The 20,887-nt window shown below is 37.7% G+C and overlaps 1 protein-coding gene across 1 annotated transcript in view; it reads left to right on the forward strand.

The window, feature by feature from the left end:
- Positions 1 to 20,887, forward strand: part of LOC150108468 (dynein axonemal heavy chain 7-like) — a 990,001-nt gene that overhangs the window by 729,547 nt on the left and 239,567 nt on the right. The window contains exon 34 of the mRNA XM_090390473.1: positions 11,729 to 11,953. Within this exon, the coding sequence (XP_090246599.1) occupies positions 11,729 to 11,953 (225 nt within the window). The remainder of the gene's footprint in view (positions 1 to 11,728; positions 11,954 to 20,887) is intronic.

The raw sequence follows: 20,887 nt of genomic DNA on the forward strand, positions 1-20,887 counted from the left end.
ACAAAAATGTAAATTAATTAACAAATTAAAATATAATTTTTACATATCAGTATAATAATATATAGATGATAGGGAAAAAAATCTCTGAATAAATAAAAATAAAGTTTTATTGCAGAACTACATTAAACACATCTTTACAGTCCTCTTATATTAAGGTTTTCTTGTGTTAGGGTTCTGCTATCATGCTCCGAATGCTATATAGGTTGTAGATAAGTCCTCCCGATTCTTGGAATTACTAATCCATCATTCTTGTTTAGATTCGGATTCATTCATTCATTTCATATGGTGATTCAATGGCCGTGAGCCCCCTTTTATGGGGAGGTATGGCACCACCTCAATCCTCCCTATTTTTATTCGGGCTCGGGACAGGCATAGCTGACAATTCAGACCTATGGCTGGAGAGATTGTCTTAAGTATTCCTGACCATATCTGTGTGTGTGTGTGTGTGTTCACGCGGCCTGCTTGCAGGATAAAAAAAAAAGATAAACTTGGGGGAAAAACCCTGCTTTCCATGCCCAAGACCAGCTAACTTGGTTATGGCTGAGGAAGATCCTTAAGCTCTTTATGTCGTCGACGAGAATCGAACCTAGGACACTCCTTCCTCAGGCGTATGGTTGCGAAGCGCATAGCCACTAGACTAACTGCGTGGACTAGATTCGAATGATGTTTCAGCATCTCACAAACTTCCTTGAACTCTCTTTCAAACTAGGTTTTGGTGCAAGGGACTTGGTGCCTTTCCAGTTGATTTTGTGTCATGTTTGGAGTGCATGGACTGACAGGCCTGTTTATCACAGTGGAGGAATTTAATGTGCCATTTATGTTCATCTCTTCTTATTGGGATGGTGCACCCCTGTTTCTCTCGATGTAGGGAGGTTGCAGGTGTACTGAATTTTGCAAATCCCTGAGTGGGCAAGATGGGGGGGGGGGATCTTGGAATGAGCCCAGTATATTTCTTAATTTTGCAGGAAGTTTGAGAGTTGCCTTAATGTTATATTTATATAGTGTTCTATCTATTTTTTCTGATATTCTCCTAATGTATGGTATGGTACGGCTATGTCATTCTTGTAATCTTTTTTATGCTCTAAATGGTATTATGATGGAGCATTGGAGCATCTCGTGAACTGTTTTTTTGTTATAGCCATTTTTTATAAACGTTTTACTAATAATTTCATATTCTTTGTTCAATGCCTGCTCATTGGAGCAAATTGTTAGGGCTCTATGTATGAGGGTGCTGATAACCCTAGTTTTTGTGTTGGATGATGGTATGTATGTATTGACCTGTGTCAGTGTGTGTGTGTGTGTGTGTGTGTGTGTGTGTGTGTGTGTGTGTGTGTGTGTGTGTGTGTGTGTGTGTGTGTGTCGATTTGTGGTAGACAGTGAACAAGAAAACTTTAATATAAGAGGACTGTAGAGATGTGTTTAATGTAGTTCTGCTATAAAACTTTATTTATTTAGAGACTTTTTCTATCATCTTTATATTATTATACTGATATGTATAAAAAATTTATTTTAATTTGTTATTTGGGGTATTGAGCAAATTTGATGTTAATAAGACTGTGAGACTTGATATCACCACATATATCACCAATATATCACCACATAATCTGAAGTAAAGTGCCAGGGAGTTGACATCTGCCCTGATTTTTTTAATATGAGTTTTGCTTTAGGTTGAGTTCTAAAGAAGTGGAAGGAAGGCAAGACTGTGTCCCTTCATAAGGGAGGTGATAGAACTCAGGCATCAAATTATAGGCCTATCTGTGTGTCAGATGTTGTGGTAAGTGTTGGAGAAGCTGGTGAGAACTAGGATCCAGAATTGGGTTGACAACAATGGTATTATCTTTGATGGACAGCATGAATTTGCTAAAGGGAGATCATCTTTTAGTAATCTACTTACTTATTACAATAAGGTAACAGCTTCCTTAGACAGAGGAGAGGGATACACAGAAGTATACTTAGATTTAGCAAAGGCTTTTGATAGATTACCATGATAAGTTGATAATCAAAAATCAAACTAGAGTGAATGGGGTTGGATATTAGATCAGTGCATTGGATCTGAGACTGGCTATCTGATAGGTATCAGCAAGTGTATGGGAGAGCAATATCCCAGAAGAAGAAATTCACTAGTGGTGTGCCTCAGGGACACACCACTAGTGAATTTGATTTTAGGGCCATTGCTGTTTAATCTGGATGTTAATGATATTGGCAAAGATTTGGATGGTGATATTCAGTTGTTTGTAGATGCAAAGTTGAGGCAGACTATGAAGAGTAGAGAAGATGTTGTGGCCTCAGAAGAAGACTTGAATAAATTGGGTGAATGGACACTGGAATGGGGATGCGAGTTCAATGTTGCAAAATGTAAGGTTTTAAAATTTGGGAAACAAAGATGGGATGTAGAATTTATGCTTGGTGGGAATATATTGTTGGAAGTGGAGGAAATAAGAGATTTTGGGGTGATAATGGATAAGGATCTGAAATTTAGGGGACACATTGCCAAAATTGTGAGGACAACACAAAGAATTCTGGGAATGTGCAGAGGACACCAACTTGTAGAAGTAAGGAGATTCTTGTTCCATTATGTAGGACTTTGATTAGGCTATACATGGACTACTGTGCACAGATTTGGTCACCTGATTTTCAAAAGGATGAAGAGATATTGGAAAGGGTTCAGAGGTGACTGACTAAGGTAGTTTCTGATCTCTGGAATGTCAAATGAGGAATGGTGAGAAGATGCAATTTACAGAGTCTAGTGGATAGGAGGAAGAGGGGGTGATATGATAAAGATAAAGAGGGTCTGAGCAGGTAAGTGAGAAGCAGGTTTTTTGCATGCAGAGCTGTGAATAATTGGAATGCCTTGCTTGAGAGTGTGGTGTCTGCAGAGAATTTGAGTGTGTTTAAGGCATGGTATGATGGGCTGTGTGTATGACAAAAGGACCTCCTAGATGAGTCTTTGACTCCATGGGGTCTTGAGGTAATAATAATAATAATAATTTATATTTTGTATATATTTTATTTATTATTATTTTTTATATATATATATTTAACCAGAGGTTAGACTAGGGTAAATGACTAACAAAGCATTTAGATTTATCTTACTTTTGTGTAGTGCCATGTAGCTTGTGTCCTGTCCTCAATGTTTCAACCTTTCTACAGAGATCAAAATGTTGAGCATTATTTTCTTAATAATAAGTAATGTAATTATTCCAATGAATGTTATTTTGCCTCCATAAATTCTTTACTCTGGATGATAATTTGGCATTGATTTCACACCATTCATGTATATTTTGATTCCTGTTTAAGGCAGGTTTGAATCTTGTTTGAGGCATGATGTTTGTAAGGACCTGGAAAATGTTGTATAGCTTCTTAAGTTATAGAGTACATCGTAAAAACATTTTTTAAATTATTAAAAAAATCAGCCTATTGCCAAAATGTGTGTCACATTTTTCTTCAAAGTATAATTTTATTAGTTTTTTTTTATATTGAACATACTGCATAATTTACATAGTAATGGAATGTTTTGTAATAAAAAAATGAATGAATGACAAAAGAACAATGAACATAATTGCAAGAATGAAAGGGAGCAGGATTGATGGGATGCAAGATTTGAAGAACAGGTTGATCAAAAATGAGAAATAAGATGACGTATATGTGAAATGAGATTAGACATTTGCGAGAGTTATGAAAGAGTGTGATGAAAGTATAGAAAAATGACTCCAGAATGGTACTATATGTATATTCCATTATTAAAGATGTGGAGAATGAAAGAAAGCCGAAGGGTTGTTTTCCAGGAGGGAGGGATGGACAAGCTGATTGATGCTTTGAATATGAGAAATAAACAAGAAAGATGGCTAGTGGTAGTTGTGGAAACAACTGATTTGATTTGGTTTGATAGAAGAAGAATGTGTGTATGAATTTCCAGAGGTTAGAAGCTTAGAAGTTAGAAGAAGTTAGCAGTGTGGTAGAAATAGTTGTGAGTGCATTACTGATGTAGAAAATGAAAAATTGTGATGGCAAGCAAGAATCATGAATTGTATGAAGAGAAAGGATTGCAGTTGGTTACATGTACGATATATTTGAGGGAATGATGAAATTGCACAAAACTGATCAGCTGCATTTAAATAGACTTGGTGTAAGTCAACTGAAATTATTGTTGCTATAAAGAAGTGTAATGAGTGATGTAAACACAAATCAGAGTTACTATGAGGTAATGTTGAAGATTTCAAGAGTGAAACAAGTGAGACTGTTTATGAATGAAGCAATGAAGTAGTAGCATGAGATATGAGGGTGAGAGAACAGGAATGCAAGGACAGAGAGTCTTAGCATAAGGAGAGTGAATGTGTATATGGAGATGGTCAACATAAGAATGGGATAGCCTAGAATGTAAGAACAGTTGTTGAGTCTGAATATATATATATATATATGTGGAATAATTGGTGCTAAAAAGGACTAGGCATGGGCATTTGTGAAAAAATCACAATTAAGAGATATCATAGGTAGAACTAGTAATAGATGTAAAAATGAATTTCAGTGTTTATTTACAAATGCCATGAAGGAAAACTGCCTACTAAGAGAATCTAATGAAAAACCATAAATATAACATTCTCCAGGTAATACTAGAAGGTAAAATTAATGGAAAGAGAAAACCTGGAAGAAGAAAAATATGATGGCTAGACAATATAAAAAACTGGACTAAACTGAACACAGAGCTCTTAATTAGAGCTACTAAAGGCAGAAGTAAATTGCAAAGGTAGTTGCTGAACTCCATTAGGAAAGAGCACTTAAAGAAGAAAAAGAAGCATCAGAAATAAGAAAGAATAAAATTATTTCACTGATTGAGTTTCTAGCCCAAAAATGGTTAGAATAAGTGAAACACGTTTAGCTGAGGATGATATCCTGATGAAAATAGAAACATTTTTTGCGAAGATAGGAAGGGCAAAGAAGGGAGGAGAGAATGTGTTGTAGTGGAATTCTTCTTATTATTATTGCTCTGGTGCCTCTATGGAGTTAAGACTCATCATGGGAGACCCAAACTGCCAACACAGTATCTATCTATCTTCATCATCATCATCATGCATTGTCTTCATCCAGGAGGTTGACCATCATGATGTGACTTATGGTTGACTACAAGTGTAAGGATAATGTGGTGAGGACTATCTCTTCCACATTGTTGTAAGTATCCATGGCTGTAAATCCAAGTGTGTTCACAGGGCTAGTTTGCCTGTTCATCTTCATCATCGTTATCATGTGTCGTGTTCATCCAGGAGGTTGACCACCATGATATGACTCATGGTTGACTACAAGCTTAAGGATAATGTGGTGAGGACTGTCTCTTCCACATTGTTGTAAGTATCCATGGCTTTAAATCTGTGTGTGTTCACAGGGCTGGTTTGCCTGTTCTGGATGAAAAACCTGAGCTTCTGGATGAAAATCCTCTACCTCCATATAAGACCAGCTAACTCACCTTTAATCAAAAGAGCCTCATGTTATGGACAGGAATTGAACCTATGTCTTTCTGACCAAAGGGTCAGAAATTGTCTATACCAATTGAGCTATGGAGGCTCTCAGTATCTATCATAACTCTTTTTCAAACCATTAACAGACAAAGCACTCACAACTGACTCATGCAACCACTTCATTCATTCACCGCTATTCAACTATTATTATATAATTTATCTATTAATGATATTGGGATAGGTTTAACTGGTGATATACAACTGTTTGCAGATGTTGTAAACTTAAGGAGAGTGATGGGGAATCAAGCAGAAGTTGTAGCTTACAGAGGCAGGGGGGGGGGGAGGACTTGAATAGATTGTATGAGTGGACAGCAGTGTGGAACTGTCAAGTCAATGTTGTAAACTGTAAGGTTCTGAAATTTGCTAGGCAACAACAGGATGCAAAGTATACACTTGGTGGGGAATTTTGAAGGAAATTGAGGAGAATAAAAGACTTTAGAGTGGTGGTAGTCGACAAGAATCTGAAATTCAGAGGTCACATTGTACAAGTTGTGAAGACATAACATCAGATTATGATAATGATGCAGAGGACATTAATGTGTAGAAATAAAGAGGTTCTGGTTTCATTATATAAGGCCTTGATCAACTCGTATCCATTATTGTGCACAGATATGGTCCCCTGATTTTCCTGGTGATCAATATTACTGCCTTATTAATTAAGTCAATCAGAAAAGACTGACTAAGGCAGTAACTGATCTTTGAGATGTGAGATATGAGGACAGATTGAGGAAATGCAGTTTGTAAAGCATTATGAATAGGAGGATGAGATGAGATATTATTATTATGTAACACCTCCAGGGAGTTCAAAGACTCATCGATGAAGGGCACCCACTCTATAACTCTCCACCTCCACCACTCATTTCACCAACCACACCGAACCACCACTACCATCATCATCCAGCCCAGTCCCATCTACCACCAACCACACCGAACCACCACTACCATCATCATCCAGCCCAGTCCCATTTACCACCAACCACAACCACTAGTATTTCCACAGACAAACAGAAACATCCATGCCCATGGTGGGATTCAAACACACAGCCTTTAGGCTGGAGAGCAAATATGCTAACCACTCGGCCAACCATGCCGGCATTATTATTGTCCAAAGACCTCCATGGAATAAAGACTCATCTAGGAAGTCCCTTTATCGTATTTAAGGCACAGCTCATCATACTGTGCCTTAAACACATTCAAATTCTCTGCAGACACTACACTCAGGTGATGCATTCCAATCATTCACAGCTCTCTTTGCAAAAAACTTGTTTCTCACTCCCTTGCTCACACCCCCCATCCCTTATACAGCTTCCAGGGATCACCTATTGCTCCCCCCCCCAATATCTCCCACCATTTTAAGAAAAACTTCAACATTAATCCTATAAATCCCTCACCAGCTTTTACATCACTAGCATATCACCCCTCTTCTTCCTATATACTGCACTCTGCAAATTGCATCTTCTCAACCTCTCTTCAAATTCAGTATTCCAGAGTTCAGAAACAACATTAGTCAGTCACCTCTCAACCCTTTCAACATCTCTTCATCCTTTTAAAAACCAGATTTCGAAATCTGTGTACAGTGCTCAATATGTGGCCTAATCAATTCCTTATACAGTAGAACCAGAATCTCCTAATTTCTACAAGTCAGTATCCTCTACATCATTCCAAAAATTTGTTGTGTTGGCAATATGTCCTCTAAATTTCAGATCCTTATCTAACATCACCCCAAGATCTCTTATTTCCTCCACCTCAAACAGTATATTTTTCTATAGAGTGTCCAGTTTGTCCAAAGTACGACTGCTTGCAGTTGCAAGGAACTTGATATATATACCAGGCAGTGACATAGTTGAGCGTTTATCTTTAGAAGAGGGGAAATAGGTGGTTCTTGAAATTGGTTCAGAAATTTGGAAATATATGGAATTGGAACTAAATTTGAATGCCTATTCAAAGAGAGTGCTGAGGCTTTACTTCAATCCCTGACTTGAATCGAAATGATTGCATATGACTGTGAATGAGTTGAAGGCGAGGTATGATAGATACTGTGTGAATGTCGAATAGTTGTTCTTGACATGATGTTAGGGCCTCCCTCAATGAATCTATCAACTCCTTGGAGTTGCCCGTAATAATAATAATAATAATAATAATAATATCCTTGTCAAAAATATGGGAAAGTTTAATCCAGATAACACACTAAGTTTTTTTTTTTTTTTAAATTGAGACCTTCTAATTTTTACATTATCCTGTTATCTTTAATTGAATTTATAAATTATGATTGTTACATTAAATTGTGAATTAATACCTATAATTTATTCATCACTCTGATGAAATTTACTTCTCTCTAATGCTTAGCAATGTAACATCACAAGGCTCGTTCTACTTTTGAATGATCAATTGTTTGTATTATAACTTATAAAAACTGTTCCTATCAAGCCACTGAGGATTGTCTGTTAGTTTCAGACTGAAATATTTGGCAAACATTAAAATATTCTTCTGCTAATGTGTTTATAATTCTTAATTGATCATAAAGATCTTGATATGCCCTGGCCTTCGCCTGTGCAACAACTCTCTTGGCTTCTTGCTTTCTCTCTGCATTCCTCTCTATCCACTTCCACTCTTGACTTATCCCACTTCTGTTTTGCCTTCCTCTTAGCTGTCACTGCTTCTTGTACATTACTATTCCACCACCAACCCTCCTTCTCTCTAATCTTTCCAGATGTTTCACCAAGCACCTCGATTGCACAGCTCAGAATTGCCTTTGAATTATGTCTCCACCAATCTTGTACACTTTCTAGTCCATCTGAAATCCTCTCTAACACCCTCTCCCTAAAACGGTTCCTCACACTCTATTCTTTTAAGCTAAACCACTTAATTGTCCTCATTCCATGGCTTCCAAAGGTTCTTATCTTCAACCTTATTTTAAAGTCTGCACACAGCAGCCAGTGTTGCTGTGCCACTTGATCTGTTGGGATTACCTTACAATTTGTTACTTCCTTAAGATATTTTCTTCTAGTCACAACGGTTCCTCACACTCTATTCTTTTAAGCTAAACCACTTAATTGTCCTCATTCCATGGCTTCCAAAGGTTCTTATCTTCAACCTTATTTTAAAGTCTGCACACAGCAGCCAGTGTTGCTGTGCCACTTGATCTGTTGGGATTACCTTACAATTTGTTACTTCCTTAAGATATTTTCTTCTAGTCAAAATGTAATCAATCTGAACTGTTGTTACCACTTCTAAATGTTAACAAATGTTCTTCCCTTTTGCAGAAAAATGAGTTCACAATTGCCAGATCAATGGCTACTGCAAAGTCCATAATTCTCTCTCCTTCTTGGTTCATCATTCCACTCCATGGCCACCATGCACCCTTTCACAGTCCCTATTCTGTCTTCCTATGTGTCAGTTCAAGTCTCCTCCAACAATCACCATCTCGTTTTCTTCCAGTTCCCTCATTTCGGCATCTAGCATGTTCCAGAACTCATCTTTCTCCTCTGCTGTACAGCCAACTTGCAGGGCGTATACACATAAGACGACCACTTGCTCTTCTCCAAGACCCAGTTTCATTCACATGATCCTGTTGTTCCTCCTACTCACTTCCAGTACTTCACCCTTCATTCTGCCACATACCACAATTCCGACATCATTTCTTCCCTCTTTATTCGCTCCAGAGTAGAACAATTTATACCCGTCTCTCAGTCCCTTCACCTTCCCCCCCCTTCCACCTTGTCTCCTGCACACATAAAATGTCCAACTTCCTCTTCCTCATCATGTCTACAACCTCTCTCTTCCTCTTCCAGTCATCATGCTTCCAACATTTAACATTCCCACTCACAACATTATCTCCACCCACTGGGCTTGCTTCTTTAACCTCATCCACCCTCGTCCACTTCTTGCAGCTGTAGAGCAATGTAGCTGTACATTGCCTAGGGGGGGGGGGGGGTATGCCCTAGCCCTTGTATCACTTTCTTTTCAACTCATTAACTCATTTGATCATAGCTAGAGCTGGCAGTGAAGTTTTACGACTGGATGCCCTTCCTGATGTCAACCCTCGTCATTTATACGGCCTTGGGACTGGTACCTATTTGGGCTAGCTTGCCTCCTTTGGTGGTTGCATAAGACGAAATGACATAGCAAAATAAGAAAGATTCACCTCTAGCCCTCGAATACTCTAATAGCATTGGGGGGGGGGGGGGGGGGGGGAGGAGCAAGAAAACTGATTAAACTTATGAAAACTTATGTTGCCTCCATAATGCCTTCTTTCTCTATATTGCATGGTCTCTTCACATCCATTTGACACCTACCTTATTTAATCTTCTGATCCTTCTAGCACCTTTAGACATTGCTTCTACAAGAGAGTTCTTAAATATCACTCAAACTTGATCTAATTTCCACCCAACTCATCATTCATGCTATAGCTGCAAGCTGTCTTGAGTTTCCCATAATCACCAGCCTTGTAGTTTCACATATACCCTTTCCTGACAGAAGTTCTTGCATGGCTGGGAACCACTCGGGTAATCATTTCACCAACTGGAGGATGATTTGACGCTTTTTATAATAACATCCTCTGATGAGATAACCAAATCAAAATCTTTAATCCTTGCTTGTCTTCTGTTACATACTGCCTGAGGTAATTGTCCCTCAAAAACTAGAGAAACTCATTTTCTTTCTTCTGGTTGCTATCTCATCATTCCAGTTTGTATTGCCATAATTCAAAACACAAATAAGGATCACCCCTTTTCCTATTTGCTTGGCTAATTTGTTTATACATTTCATGGTCACTACCCTCCACACTACCAGGTCTATAGCAATATCTGACTAAGTATACTTCATTCTATTTACCTCTATCTCATATCATACTGCCTCAAAACCACTATTTCCTCTTTGCATTTCTACCTTATGGATATAACTATTTTTCTATCATCTGTAGCATTCCACCCCTTTTTACCCTTTCTATCTTCACAAAATACATCATACCCTTCCATCTCTATTCTTGTCAGGATGTCATCCTCATCAAACCATATCTCACTTATTATTGACTCACTCATTATATATATATATATATATATATATATATATGATTGAGACATTTAAGTTGGTAAAGGGTTGTTATCAAGTTAATGTGGAAGAAATTTTTCATCGAATGGGAGAAGGGGGGGGATAGAATAAGGGGACATATCTGGAAGCTGTGTAAGTAGGGTGTGAGCTGGGTCATAAGGAGTAGATTTTTTGCATGGAGATTGGAGTGGTTTGTGAGTGGAATGTGCTGTCTGACATTATGGTGAATACAGATACATTGAATAAGTTTAAAGCATGGTTTATGGACTGTTTGTGTAACAGTGTTTGCTTCCTGCATTGAGTCTTTTGACGCTATGGAGGTCTGCAGTTAGTAATAATAATAATAATAATAATAATAATAATAAGATAGAAGCATTTAACTGAGAGAGTTTTACTAGGCTAATAACAAAGGAAATTAATCTTATAGCAGAGATAGAAAGCCATTCCTTAAAGTTTTATGAGTATGGTGTGCAAACGAACGAGAGATTTTTTTGAGTGGGGAAAAGTATTTTGTTGGTAAAATAGAATGCATATATGAATGTTATGAATGCAACTAATGTGAATGAGTTTAAGGTATGATGTGCAATATATGTTGCTGTTTGTATTAGACCCCCCCCCCCCGTGGAGATCTGTTAACACGTTCGCTGTCAACTACTAGTATACTCGTAGTCGATAAACCAGCTACACAAGCCAGCTACGGGTATACTCGTATGACGCTTACCGCTGGCAACGAGATTACTGTACTGACCTTGAAGAAGTGAAAATGCTTGGCTTGTGGAGCTAGCATCAAAACTGTGTATTCTCATAGATAGTATATGCTCTTCACAAGCCAACTACGAGTATACTCGTATGATGCTTACCGCCGGCAACAAGATTACCATACTGACCGTTAAGAAGGGAAATTGCTTGGCATATGGGAACAGACTATGCCGAAGTAGCGTGGCAGCGAACGTGTTAATAATAATAATAGTAATAGTTTATAGCAGTATTATATGCAACAAATATTACCAAAAAATTGCATTTTTGAACAAAGGGAGATCTAGTTCCATTTAACGTGGTGCCTTTTTAGGAATAGGATCCTCATATTAAATAAAGTATTGCTTTATATAATAGTTCATGTTGAAAAATAAATGACATAAAATACTAAATTACGTGAAAATTTTTTTTAGGTTGTTCCTATGGTTACAAAATTTGTCAGTTTACGATTAGGACAAAAATTTGTTCTTCCACCAACATTTGATTTGGCTCAAAGTTATCTGGACTCTGCTTCTTTGATTCCACTCCTTTTCATATTATCTCCTGGAGCAGATCCAATGACAGCTCTTCTCAAATTTGCAGAAGACAAAGGTTTTGGTGGAGATAAATTTGATGCAATTTCACTCGGACAGGGTCAGGTATGAAAGCATCTGCTAATAAATTTGTTCCTTGTATAATATGATAACAATGGTTATACCTCTTTTGCATGAAACATTTTGTCTACATCTTATAATTAATTATCAAAGCATTGAACTTTATACAAAAACAGGAAGTAAGTGTTGCTAATGTTGTCATTGCTAAGTAGTGACATTTTAGAACTGTAAGATAAGATGTTTTCTTGTGTTGAGTTTTAAGAGAAGTGATAGGTATTATATGATAATAGTTGTTGTTTGTAAAATTTCAATTTATCATTGTATGTGCACAGAAAATTTCTTCAAAGCAGCATTCCGAAAATCAAATTGTAGTGAGAGAAAGAGAGAGAGAGAGAGTTTCAAAATTCACTTTACCTACCAGTCTTATTCAAGACTGCTAGGTAAAGTGCTGGGTGTTACTAGTTTCATGAGGAGAGGTAGTGGTGTGTTTGAATGGTGTTATGGAAAGTATTTTTTTTTCTTAATAATATCATGTACATTTTTCAAATAGTGCTTTTGTGTGATAGTCAAACTGGATATAATTATTGTGCTGTGGTATTTGGGTTCTATGAGTGTTTGCTTTGGTTGTTATTTTGATTAATGTGGAAGTGCTAGTTAACATTACAAAAATGGCAACAGTAAAGAAGCATATGCCGACAATGCAGAAAGTTTCAACTTGGAGATCAAATTTTTTCTTGGACTTTTCACAGTGGATACAATGTAACAATTGTTTTAGTGTAATTAAAAGTTAGGCTATTCCAAAAATGAGAACAGTGTTACCTGGAATAATCAGAAAATAGATGGAAATGCTTGCAATGATAATAATAGAAATGACATGGAAGAGCTTAGGCAAGAGTTAATGAAATTGAAAAGTCAGGTTAAATCTATTATTATTGCACCCTCCATGGAGTTGGCAGAAATAGTGAAGACAGTGAGATGTGCATAGTGGAATAGAGTATAGTGCCCTTCCATAATGAGTCTTTAGACACCTTGGAGGTCTCACGTAATAATAATAATAATAGACCTCACTTATCTGTGTCAACATAGTGACAAAAATATAAAAGTAAAAAAAAAAAAAAAGAGTAATCCAAATTTTAAAAAAAGAAGAAGCACCACCCACCTTTTAAAGGCCATTTATGTACCCTAGGGATACATATACTACAATTTGGGAAACACTGCTTAAGAGAATACAGGACAGTAGATACTTATATGCCTCCCCACCATATTATACTCTTTAACCACCTTGCCGGCCATTATGGATCAAATACGCATCCTCATACGCTTCGTATCCATCATATATTTCAATGTAATATCAATGGTATTACAATATTAATATGCACTTCGTATCCATGGTAACCTGGACATATATACATCTTGGCCGGTAGCATGGTTAATGGTGTAAATTTACTTGGTGTGATTTAAACCCTTAAAAATAGTATCTTATCCACTATTCTGATGAGCAAGTGTCTCAAATGAAATGCTAGATCACCCAAAAGCCCTTCATCAAATAATGACTATAGGGAAAAAATATCAACAAAATCCTCTACATAAGAATCTAAAGCCACAGAAAACACTGATTTTAATTTGGCAAAAGCCACTGCTTAATAAAGGAGATGCTGGAAAAAAACTGGCAGAGTACTATGAAAGTGTAATGTCTAGTGGCCTTCATATCTCCATCAAAACTTTGGAACTTTTTCAGTTCCTTTCAAACTCTCTAAAAAAAAGTGTGTTGTACATGTCTGTTATACTTGACAAGAAATGATATTCTTGTTTTAATCCTGTATCCAAGCATAAGCATAAGAATTAAATTATTTCAACCCTGGTCTTCTAATATATAGTGGCTGTTGACTTCACATTAGTTGCCTTAATAGCAAAGGTTGGTCGATTGGTAGAGCCTCTGCTACTAATGGCTCATGCAAAAAGTTAAGCAAGTTTGAGCATGGTTAGTAGTTCAAAGGGGTTCAATCGTTTGATGCTGTTGGCACACTCTCCCTCAGTGAGTCTTTGGACTCCCTGGAGGTGTCAAATAATAATAATAATAATAGCTCAGTGGATATGGCATTTGCACACCACGGTGCTTGACCACACAAAGGAAGACTTCTTGGTTTCGAATCTAGTCAGTGACTAGAAGAAATTTTTCTAAGCCTTTTTTCGACCAGTTCCCAAGTTAGTCGATCTCTGGCATGGGCAAGCAGGTTTTTTTCCCAGAAACTCGGGTTTTTCGTCCCGTAAACTCAAGAAAATCGACCGTAGAACCCACATTGTTTCAGACATTAAATACAAGTGTTAGGGTTAGGGACCACGAGGTGGTGGCACTTGTTGAGCCGTCTCTCTTCACTGCTTGCTGCTTAATTAGTGATAGCCTTAGGCCAGCTATCTCTGATTGGGTACCAGTGGAGATTAAACTGCCCACTCAGTCTTCAAAAGTTAGATAGGACTTAAACGGCCTCGCCTGCTCGCTATATACAGGAATAAAAAGGCGTTAGTTAATTTTTTTTAAATAATAATAATAATAATAATAATAATAATAATAATAATAATAATAATATCCCATTATGGGAAGGATCATTACCCAGACCAGTTTTGACCTATACTGGGATGAAAAAGTAACGAGGGAGTTCATCATAGGCCTGGAATAGTATAGGAGAGTAAGACAGCCAGATATTATTATTATTATTATTATTAAACAAGACCTCATGGAGTCAAAGACTCATCTAGGAGGTCCTTTTATCTCACACACATCTCATCATACTGGGTCTTAAACACATTCAAACTCCTTGCAGACACCACACTCTCAGGCAAGGCATTCCAATCATTCACAACTCTGCACGAAAAAAACCTGCCTCTCACTCCCCTACTCACACCCTCTTTATACAGTTTCCAGGGATGACCTCTGGTTCTCCCCTGATCTCCCACTCTTCTCTGTAGAACTTCTCCACCATTGATCCTATAATAACCCCTTAACAACTTGTAGGTCTCTATCATATCTCCCCTCTTCCTTCTCTCCACTAGACTCTGCAAATTACATCTTTTCAATCTTTCCTCATACTCGACATTCCAGAGGTCAGAAACTACCTTAGTCAGTCGCCTTTGAACCCTTTCCAACATCTCTTCATCCTTCTGAAAACCAGGTGACCAAATCTGGGCACAATAATCCATGTGTGGCCTAATCAATGGAACAAGAATCTCCCTACTTCTACACGTCAGTGTCCTCTTCATCATTCCCAGAAGTCTTTGTGTTGTCTTCACAATTTTGGCGATGTGTCCCATAAATTTTAGATCCTTATCCACTATCACCCCCAGATCTCTTATTTCCTCTACTTCCAACAATATATTCTCACCAAGCATAAATTCTGCATCCCATCTTTGTTTTCCAAATTTTAAAACCTTACATTTTGCAACATTGAACTCACATCCCCATTTGCTTGCCCAATCACTCAATTTATTCAAGTCTTCTTGCAAGGCCACATCATCTTCACTACTCTTTATGGTTCATCCCAACTTTGCATCATCTGGAAACAACTGAATATCTCCATCCAAATCTTCGCCAATATCATTAATATACAAGTTAAATAGTAATGGCCCTAAAACAGATCCCTGAGGCACTCCACTAGTGACTTTCCTTTTCCTGGATATTGCACCCTCATACACAACTTGTTGATATCTATCAGATAGCCAGTCTCCAATCCAATGCACTAATCTAATTCCAACCCCATCTGCTCTAGTTTGACTGTCAACTTATCACGAGGTACTCTATCAAAAGCTTTTGCGAAATCCAAGTATATTACTGTATCCTTCTCCTCTGTCCAAGGAAGCAGTCACTTTATTGTAATAAGTAAGTAGATTATTAAAACATGACCTCCCTTTAGCAAATCCATGCTGTCCATCAAAGATTATACCATTGTTGTTAACCCAACTCTGGATCCTAGTTCTCACAAGCTTCTCCAACAACTTAACCACAACACCTGACACACAGATAGGCCTATAGTTTGATGCTTGAGTTCGATCACCTCCTTTAGTGCAAGACTCGTATTAAAAAAATATGTCAAGGCAGGTGTCAACTCTCTGGCACATTCCTTCAGAATACGCTGTGATATATTATCAAGTCCCACAGCCTTATTTAAATCTAGTTTACTCAACTCCCCAAACACCTCTTGCTCACTTACAGTCAGTCTCTCCTCCCCATCATCAACTGCTCTTAATCTCTCCATGAAGTCACATTCACAAGATTGAAAGATCTTTATGAACTGCTCATTAAGTATCTCCACCACACATTCTGCAACAGCTGTCTTTATACCATTTCCTCCAATCAATGTCATCTTTCCATAATCATTCTTTCTTTTGCTGGCTACATATCGAAAGAACTCCCTAGGATTCTTTTTAGCTTCATTACCTAACTGCTGTTCATACCTCTCTTTAGCTACTCTCACCAACCAAGTCACCCTCCTTGCCTGGTCTTTGTAGACCTCATGAAATTGGTTACTTCCACTTCTCTTATGCTGCCGCCACAATGCCCTTTTTCTCTGTATTGCATGCTTAATCTCTTTATTCATCCATCTCACACCTACCTTATTTAACCTTCTCACCCATGGTATACATTTAGACATTGCATCCACTAAATATTTTTTGAAAATCCCCCAAGCTGCATTGATCTCTTTTCCAGCTAACTCCTCATTCGATGCTACACCTGCAAGCTGTCTCCTCAGCTCTTCATAATCACCCCCCCTTGTAGTTCCACATATACCCTCTTTTCACAGTGGTCCTTGCACTGCTGGCAACCACCCAAGTAATCACCTCATGGTCACTTTCACCAATTGTTGGACGATTTGATACCTCATTGATAATTACATCCTCCGATGAGATGACCAAATCCAAGACCCTTAATCCTCTTGTGCCCTCTGTTACATACTGTCTGAGGTAGTTATCCCTCAAAAACTCAAGAAACTCATTTTCTTTACTTCCAGATGCTATCTCTTCATTCCAGTCTATGTTGCCATAATTAAAATCACCCATAATGATCACCCTTTTCTTATTTGCTTGGCTTATTTGACTATACATTTCACTATCACCACCATCCACATTACCAGGTCTATAACAACATCCCACCAAGTATTTGATTCTATTCACCTCTATCTCACACCATACTGCCTCAAAACCACTGGCCCCATTTCCTTCTTGCATCTCTTACCTTGCATGGACATAACTCTTTCTCTGTCATCAATAGCACTCCCCCTTCCTTTTTACCCCTTCTATCCTCACGAAACACATCATACCTTTCCATCTCTATTCCTGTCAGGATGTCGTCCTCATCTAACCATGTCTCACTTATTCCGACAATCTCTGGGTGCACAGACGCAATTAGTGCAACCATTTCATCCGCCTTGTTTCTTATACTTCTAGCATTGGTATACAAACACAACAACTCATTTCTGGATCTACAGCTAGTTCCACTGATACCACTCACTCGATGTGATCTCTCCATGCTGGACTGGGGCCATTTCCCTTTCTGCTTCTTCATTTTAGAACTCTTTGTAATTCCATCTGTTTCCTTTTGATCCCTGATCATCCCATTACTTTCCTGCCTACACATGCTCTCACCTCCTCTTGGAGCATCCACCTATCTCACGCTGTGTATCCCTGTCCACCCTGAGCCTCCCCGTTTCCCTGCTCCTCTTGCACACCCATTCTCTCATTTTCTATACTCATACCACTCACTTCCCCATTCATTTTCACTCCTTCAATCTCTCCTGTCTTACTCTCCTGCTCTTCCACATCACTCCCCTCTCGATCTGATTCATTCTCTCTATTCACTTCTCCACTTTCCAGCAGCAGTCTCTCCAAGTGACTCACACCATAACCACTCAAATGCAGTCCATTGCTCCCATACAGCTCACTTCGTCCCTCAAACTCATTCCACACATTAACAAACTGTACTCCCATCTCCTCACACATTTCAGCCAGAATATCATTCATAATCCTTGCTCTCCGCCTCATTCACCACAATCATACCTAGGCAACACACTGACCACCCTTCCTGTCACACTATTCTCCTTTATCTTTCCAAGCAGTCTCCTGACATTCATTTTGACATGCTCTTTGTTCTCTCTCAAATCATTTGTACCAATTAATACAATTAACTCTTTTGCTCGTTCCCGTCTCATATTCAATGCCTCAATCACTCTACTCATTTTACTGCCTGGAAAATATACCTTGTGCATTTTATCCTTTAGCACACCTTTAATAATGGAGTCGCCATACAACGCCACTCGCTCATCTTTTGTTAACTCTTTCATGCCATCATGATTTATTTTAATAGTTTTAACCTGAATTCTCTTAATTTCATTCCGCATCCATTTCATTTCTTGCTTCATCCAATCCAATTCACCTTCCTAACCTCGCGACACATTCTCTTTATCATTAAATCTTTCTAATTCTCAACCCCCTCTTCTCACTTTCCCTCTCATTCATCCTTCTTTGTTTCCGTACTTTCGGTCCAACATACGTCCAACTTTCACTATCATTCTTCTCACTTTCACTCTCACATATGTTTCTTTGTTTCCGTACTTTCGGACTAACATGCGTCCAACTTTCGCTATCATTCTTCTCACTTTTACTGTCATTCATCTTTCTTTGGTTCAGTACTTTCGTTCCAACATGCGTCCAACTTTCGCAATCAGTCATTCTTTTTTCGCTATCATTCATTCTTTCGATTTTTTTTACTTGCGATTTCTGCATCACGCCATTTCTACTTTCATTCGTTCTCTCAATTTTGTTTCTTTCCGCCTCACTTTCGTCCCTTTTAACATCTGTTACAGTTGTCAAATCGCTCTTTTTCTTTTTTCCTGATTTTTTAAAATTTTTTCGGGTGTCTTACTCACCATCCTTCTCTTTCAAACGTGCACTCGCGACACAATCGGTACTAGCACTTTCTGTCATCAACTTCATATTCGCATTCATCAATTCCTCGTTCCGGTTATATTTTGCACACACACCCTTCTTCCATCCGCACTAAACATCCACAAATCATTTATGTAATCGAAGGAATACATATAACAGACTTCACACTTAACGAACCGACTGAAATCCAAATTAAAATCATGGAATGACAATGCCGCCGCCATTTTTTTTTCTGCAGGTTACTAGGTAATTACTAAGAAAAATTACTAAGAAAAAAACCCCACACTAATAATATCGGTAGCGTACAACGTTTACAGCCGCTCTTACTTAAACAATTACGCATATATACTTAATTATTCCTAGTAAAACTATCTGAATCAGCAGCTCTTCAAAACACGTCCGTAGCGCTTGACCCACTAGCGCCCTCTCCTAGTAGTATTAGGTAGTATATTTTCTTGCTCCTAATACTAGATAGTATTAGGAGCAAGAAAAGATAGATAAATAGTAGGAGCAGAAGGAGAAAAAAAAAAGGCCTTAGCTCCTTTATATCATCATTTAGCCAAAGGCTATAATTTTTCACCAGTTTCATGAGTGACAACCAAAAGACCATAAACAATAAATTACACAATAGCCACAGTAATTAACTTTAATGAAATAAAAGTACAGATATTTCATACTGAAAATAACAGTACATCATCAGTGCATAGAAACAAGCAAATCATAGACAACGAATATAGAAAGGTACATTCGGTGGTTTACCAATTTAAAACTGTTGCCGCGTGCTATAGAATTAATATTAATAAATAATATTATTAAATCGGAATCGGAACGATTGTCTCTCTCTCTCTCTCTCTCTCTCTCTCTCCCCCAAAAGTTTGCAAGATTCTTATTTTATGTAACCATCAAAAATAGTTTTGATAATGTTATTTCTTAATATTAATTCTAGCACACAGCAACAGTTTTTAATTGATAAAGCACCGAATGCATGTACCCTGTTATTCTCGTTGTCTTTGATTTACTTGTTTTTATGCACTGATGATGTACTGTTATTTTCAGTATGAAATATCTGTACTTTTATTTCATTAAAGTTGATTATTGTGGTTGTTGTATAATTTATTGTTTATAGTTATGCCACAGGCACCTTTAAAAATTAGGACCAAAAGACCAAATGGAACTAAAATCCAGAGATGACTAGTACTGAGGTGATTTTGCCTTTTCCACATTAATTGCTTTCAGTTGGCCTTATCTGCCTGGAGCTGCTCTCCAGTCATCCTTGCAGCTGGCCATGGTAAACTAAAGGGATGGAACCATGTGAAAAACCTCTCATGATAAGTATACACAGAATGTTATCTCCCCTTGGTGAATATTGCAGAATGTGAGGGGTTTACACCATGTAGCCAAAAATATTTCCTAGAATGCTGTTTCTAAATATAAATATCATGGGAGGTTTATCACATAGTTTTTCACTTTGGAAAAAAAAATATGGCTTTGAAAACCACCAATATAACATACAAATTTCTACAATACAATATTGTAGAAATGTTTATGTTATATTGCTGGTTTTCAAAGCCATATTTTTTTCCAAAGTGTTCATTTTGACTCATTAATTATGAATAACAAAATTCTCTTCCCATTGTTGACAGGTGTATGTTGGGAGAGGGTACTGCAAAGAAATAACTGTCCTGTTGTAAGAAGTCACAGAATGCCCAACACATTACATAATCTATTCTAAACATGCAGGGGAAGAGGGCAAATGTATTCATGTTTGACTGTTTCCAATATATAACAGATTGGATTACTGATGTTCAAGTATACCTCCATTTGATGGCATTTAGTGGAAGGAAATCATATTCAATTCTCCAAGCCCTTTTGGAACTTCAATAACGTATTGAACAAAATGTCATTAATACACAACTATGAAAGTTCATGGCAAAAGAGGTTAAAAATTTCCTTATACCTGATTGTGCTGTTATTAATGGAAAGAATGTCAGTGTCAGAATTATCTTAGAGTCAAGCACAAACTGCTGTGCTAATTTTTCCAAA

This window comes from Typopeltis vanoorti, chromosome 3 (genome assembly GCF_054136105.1).
Source record: "Typopeltis vanoorti isolate ZY-2024b chromosome 3, IOZ_Tvanoo_1.0, whole genome shotgun sequence".
NCBI lineage: Eukaryota > Metazoa > Arthropoda > Arachnida > Uropygi > Thelyphonidae > Typopeltis > Typopeltis vanoorti.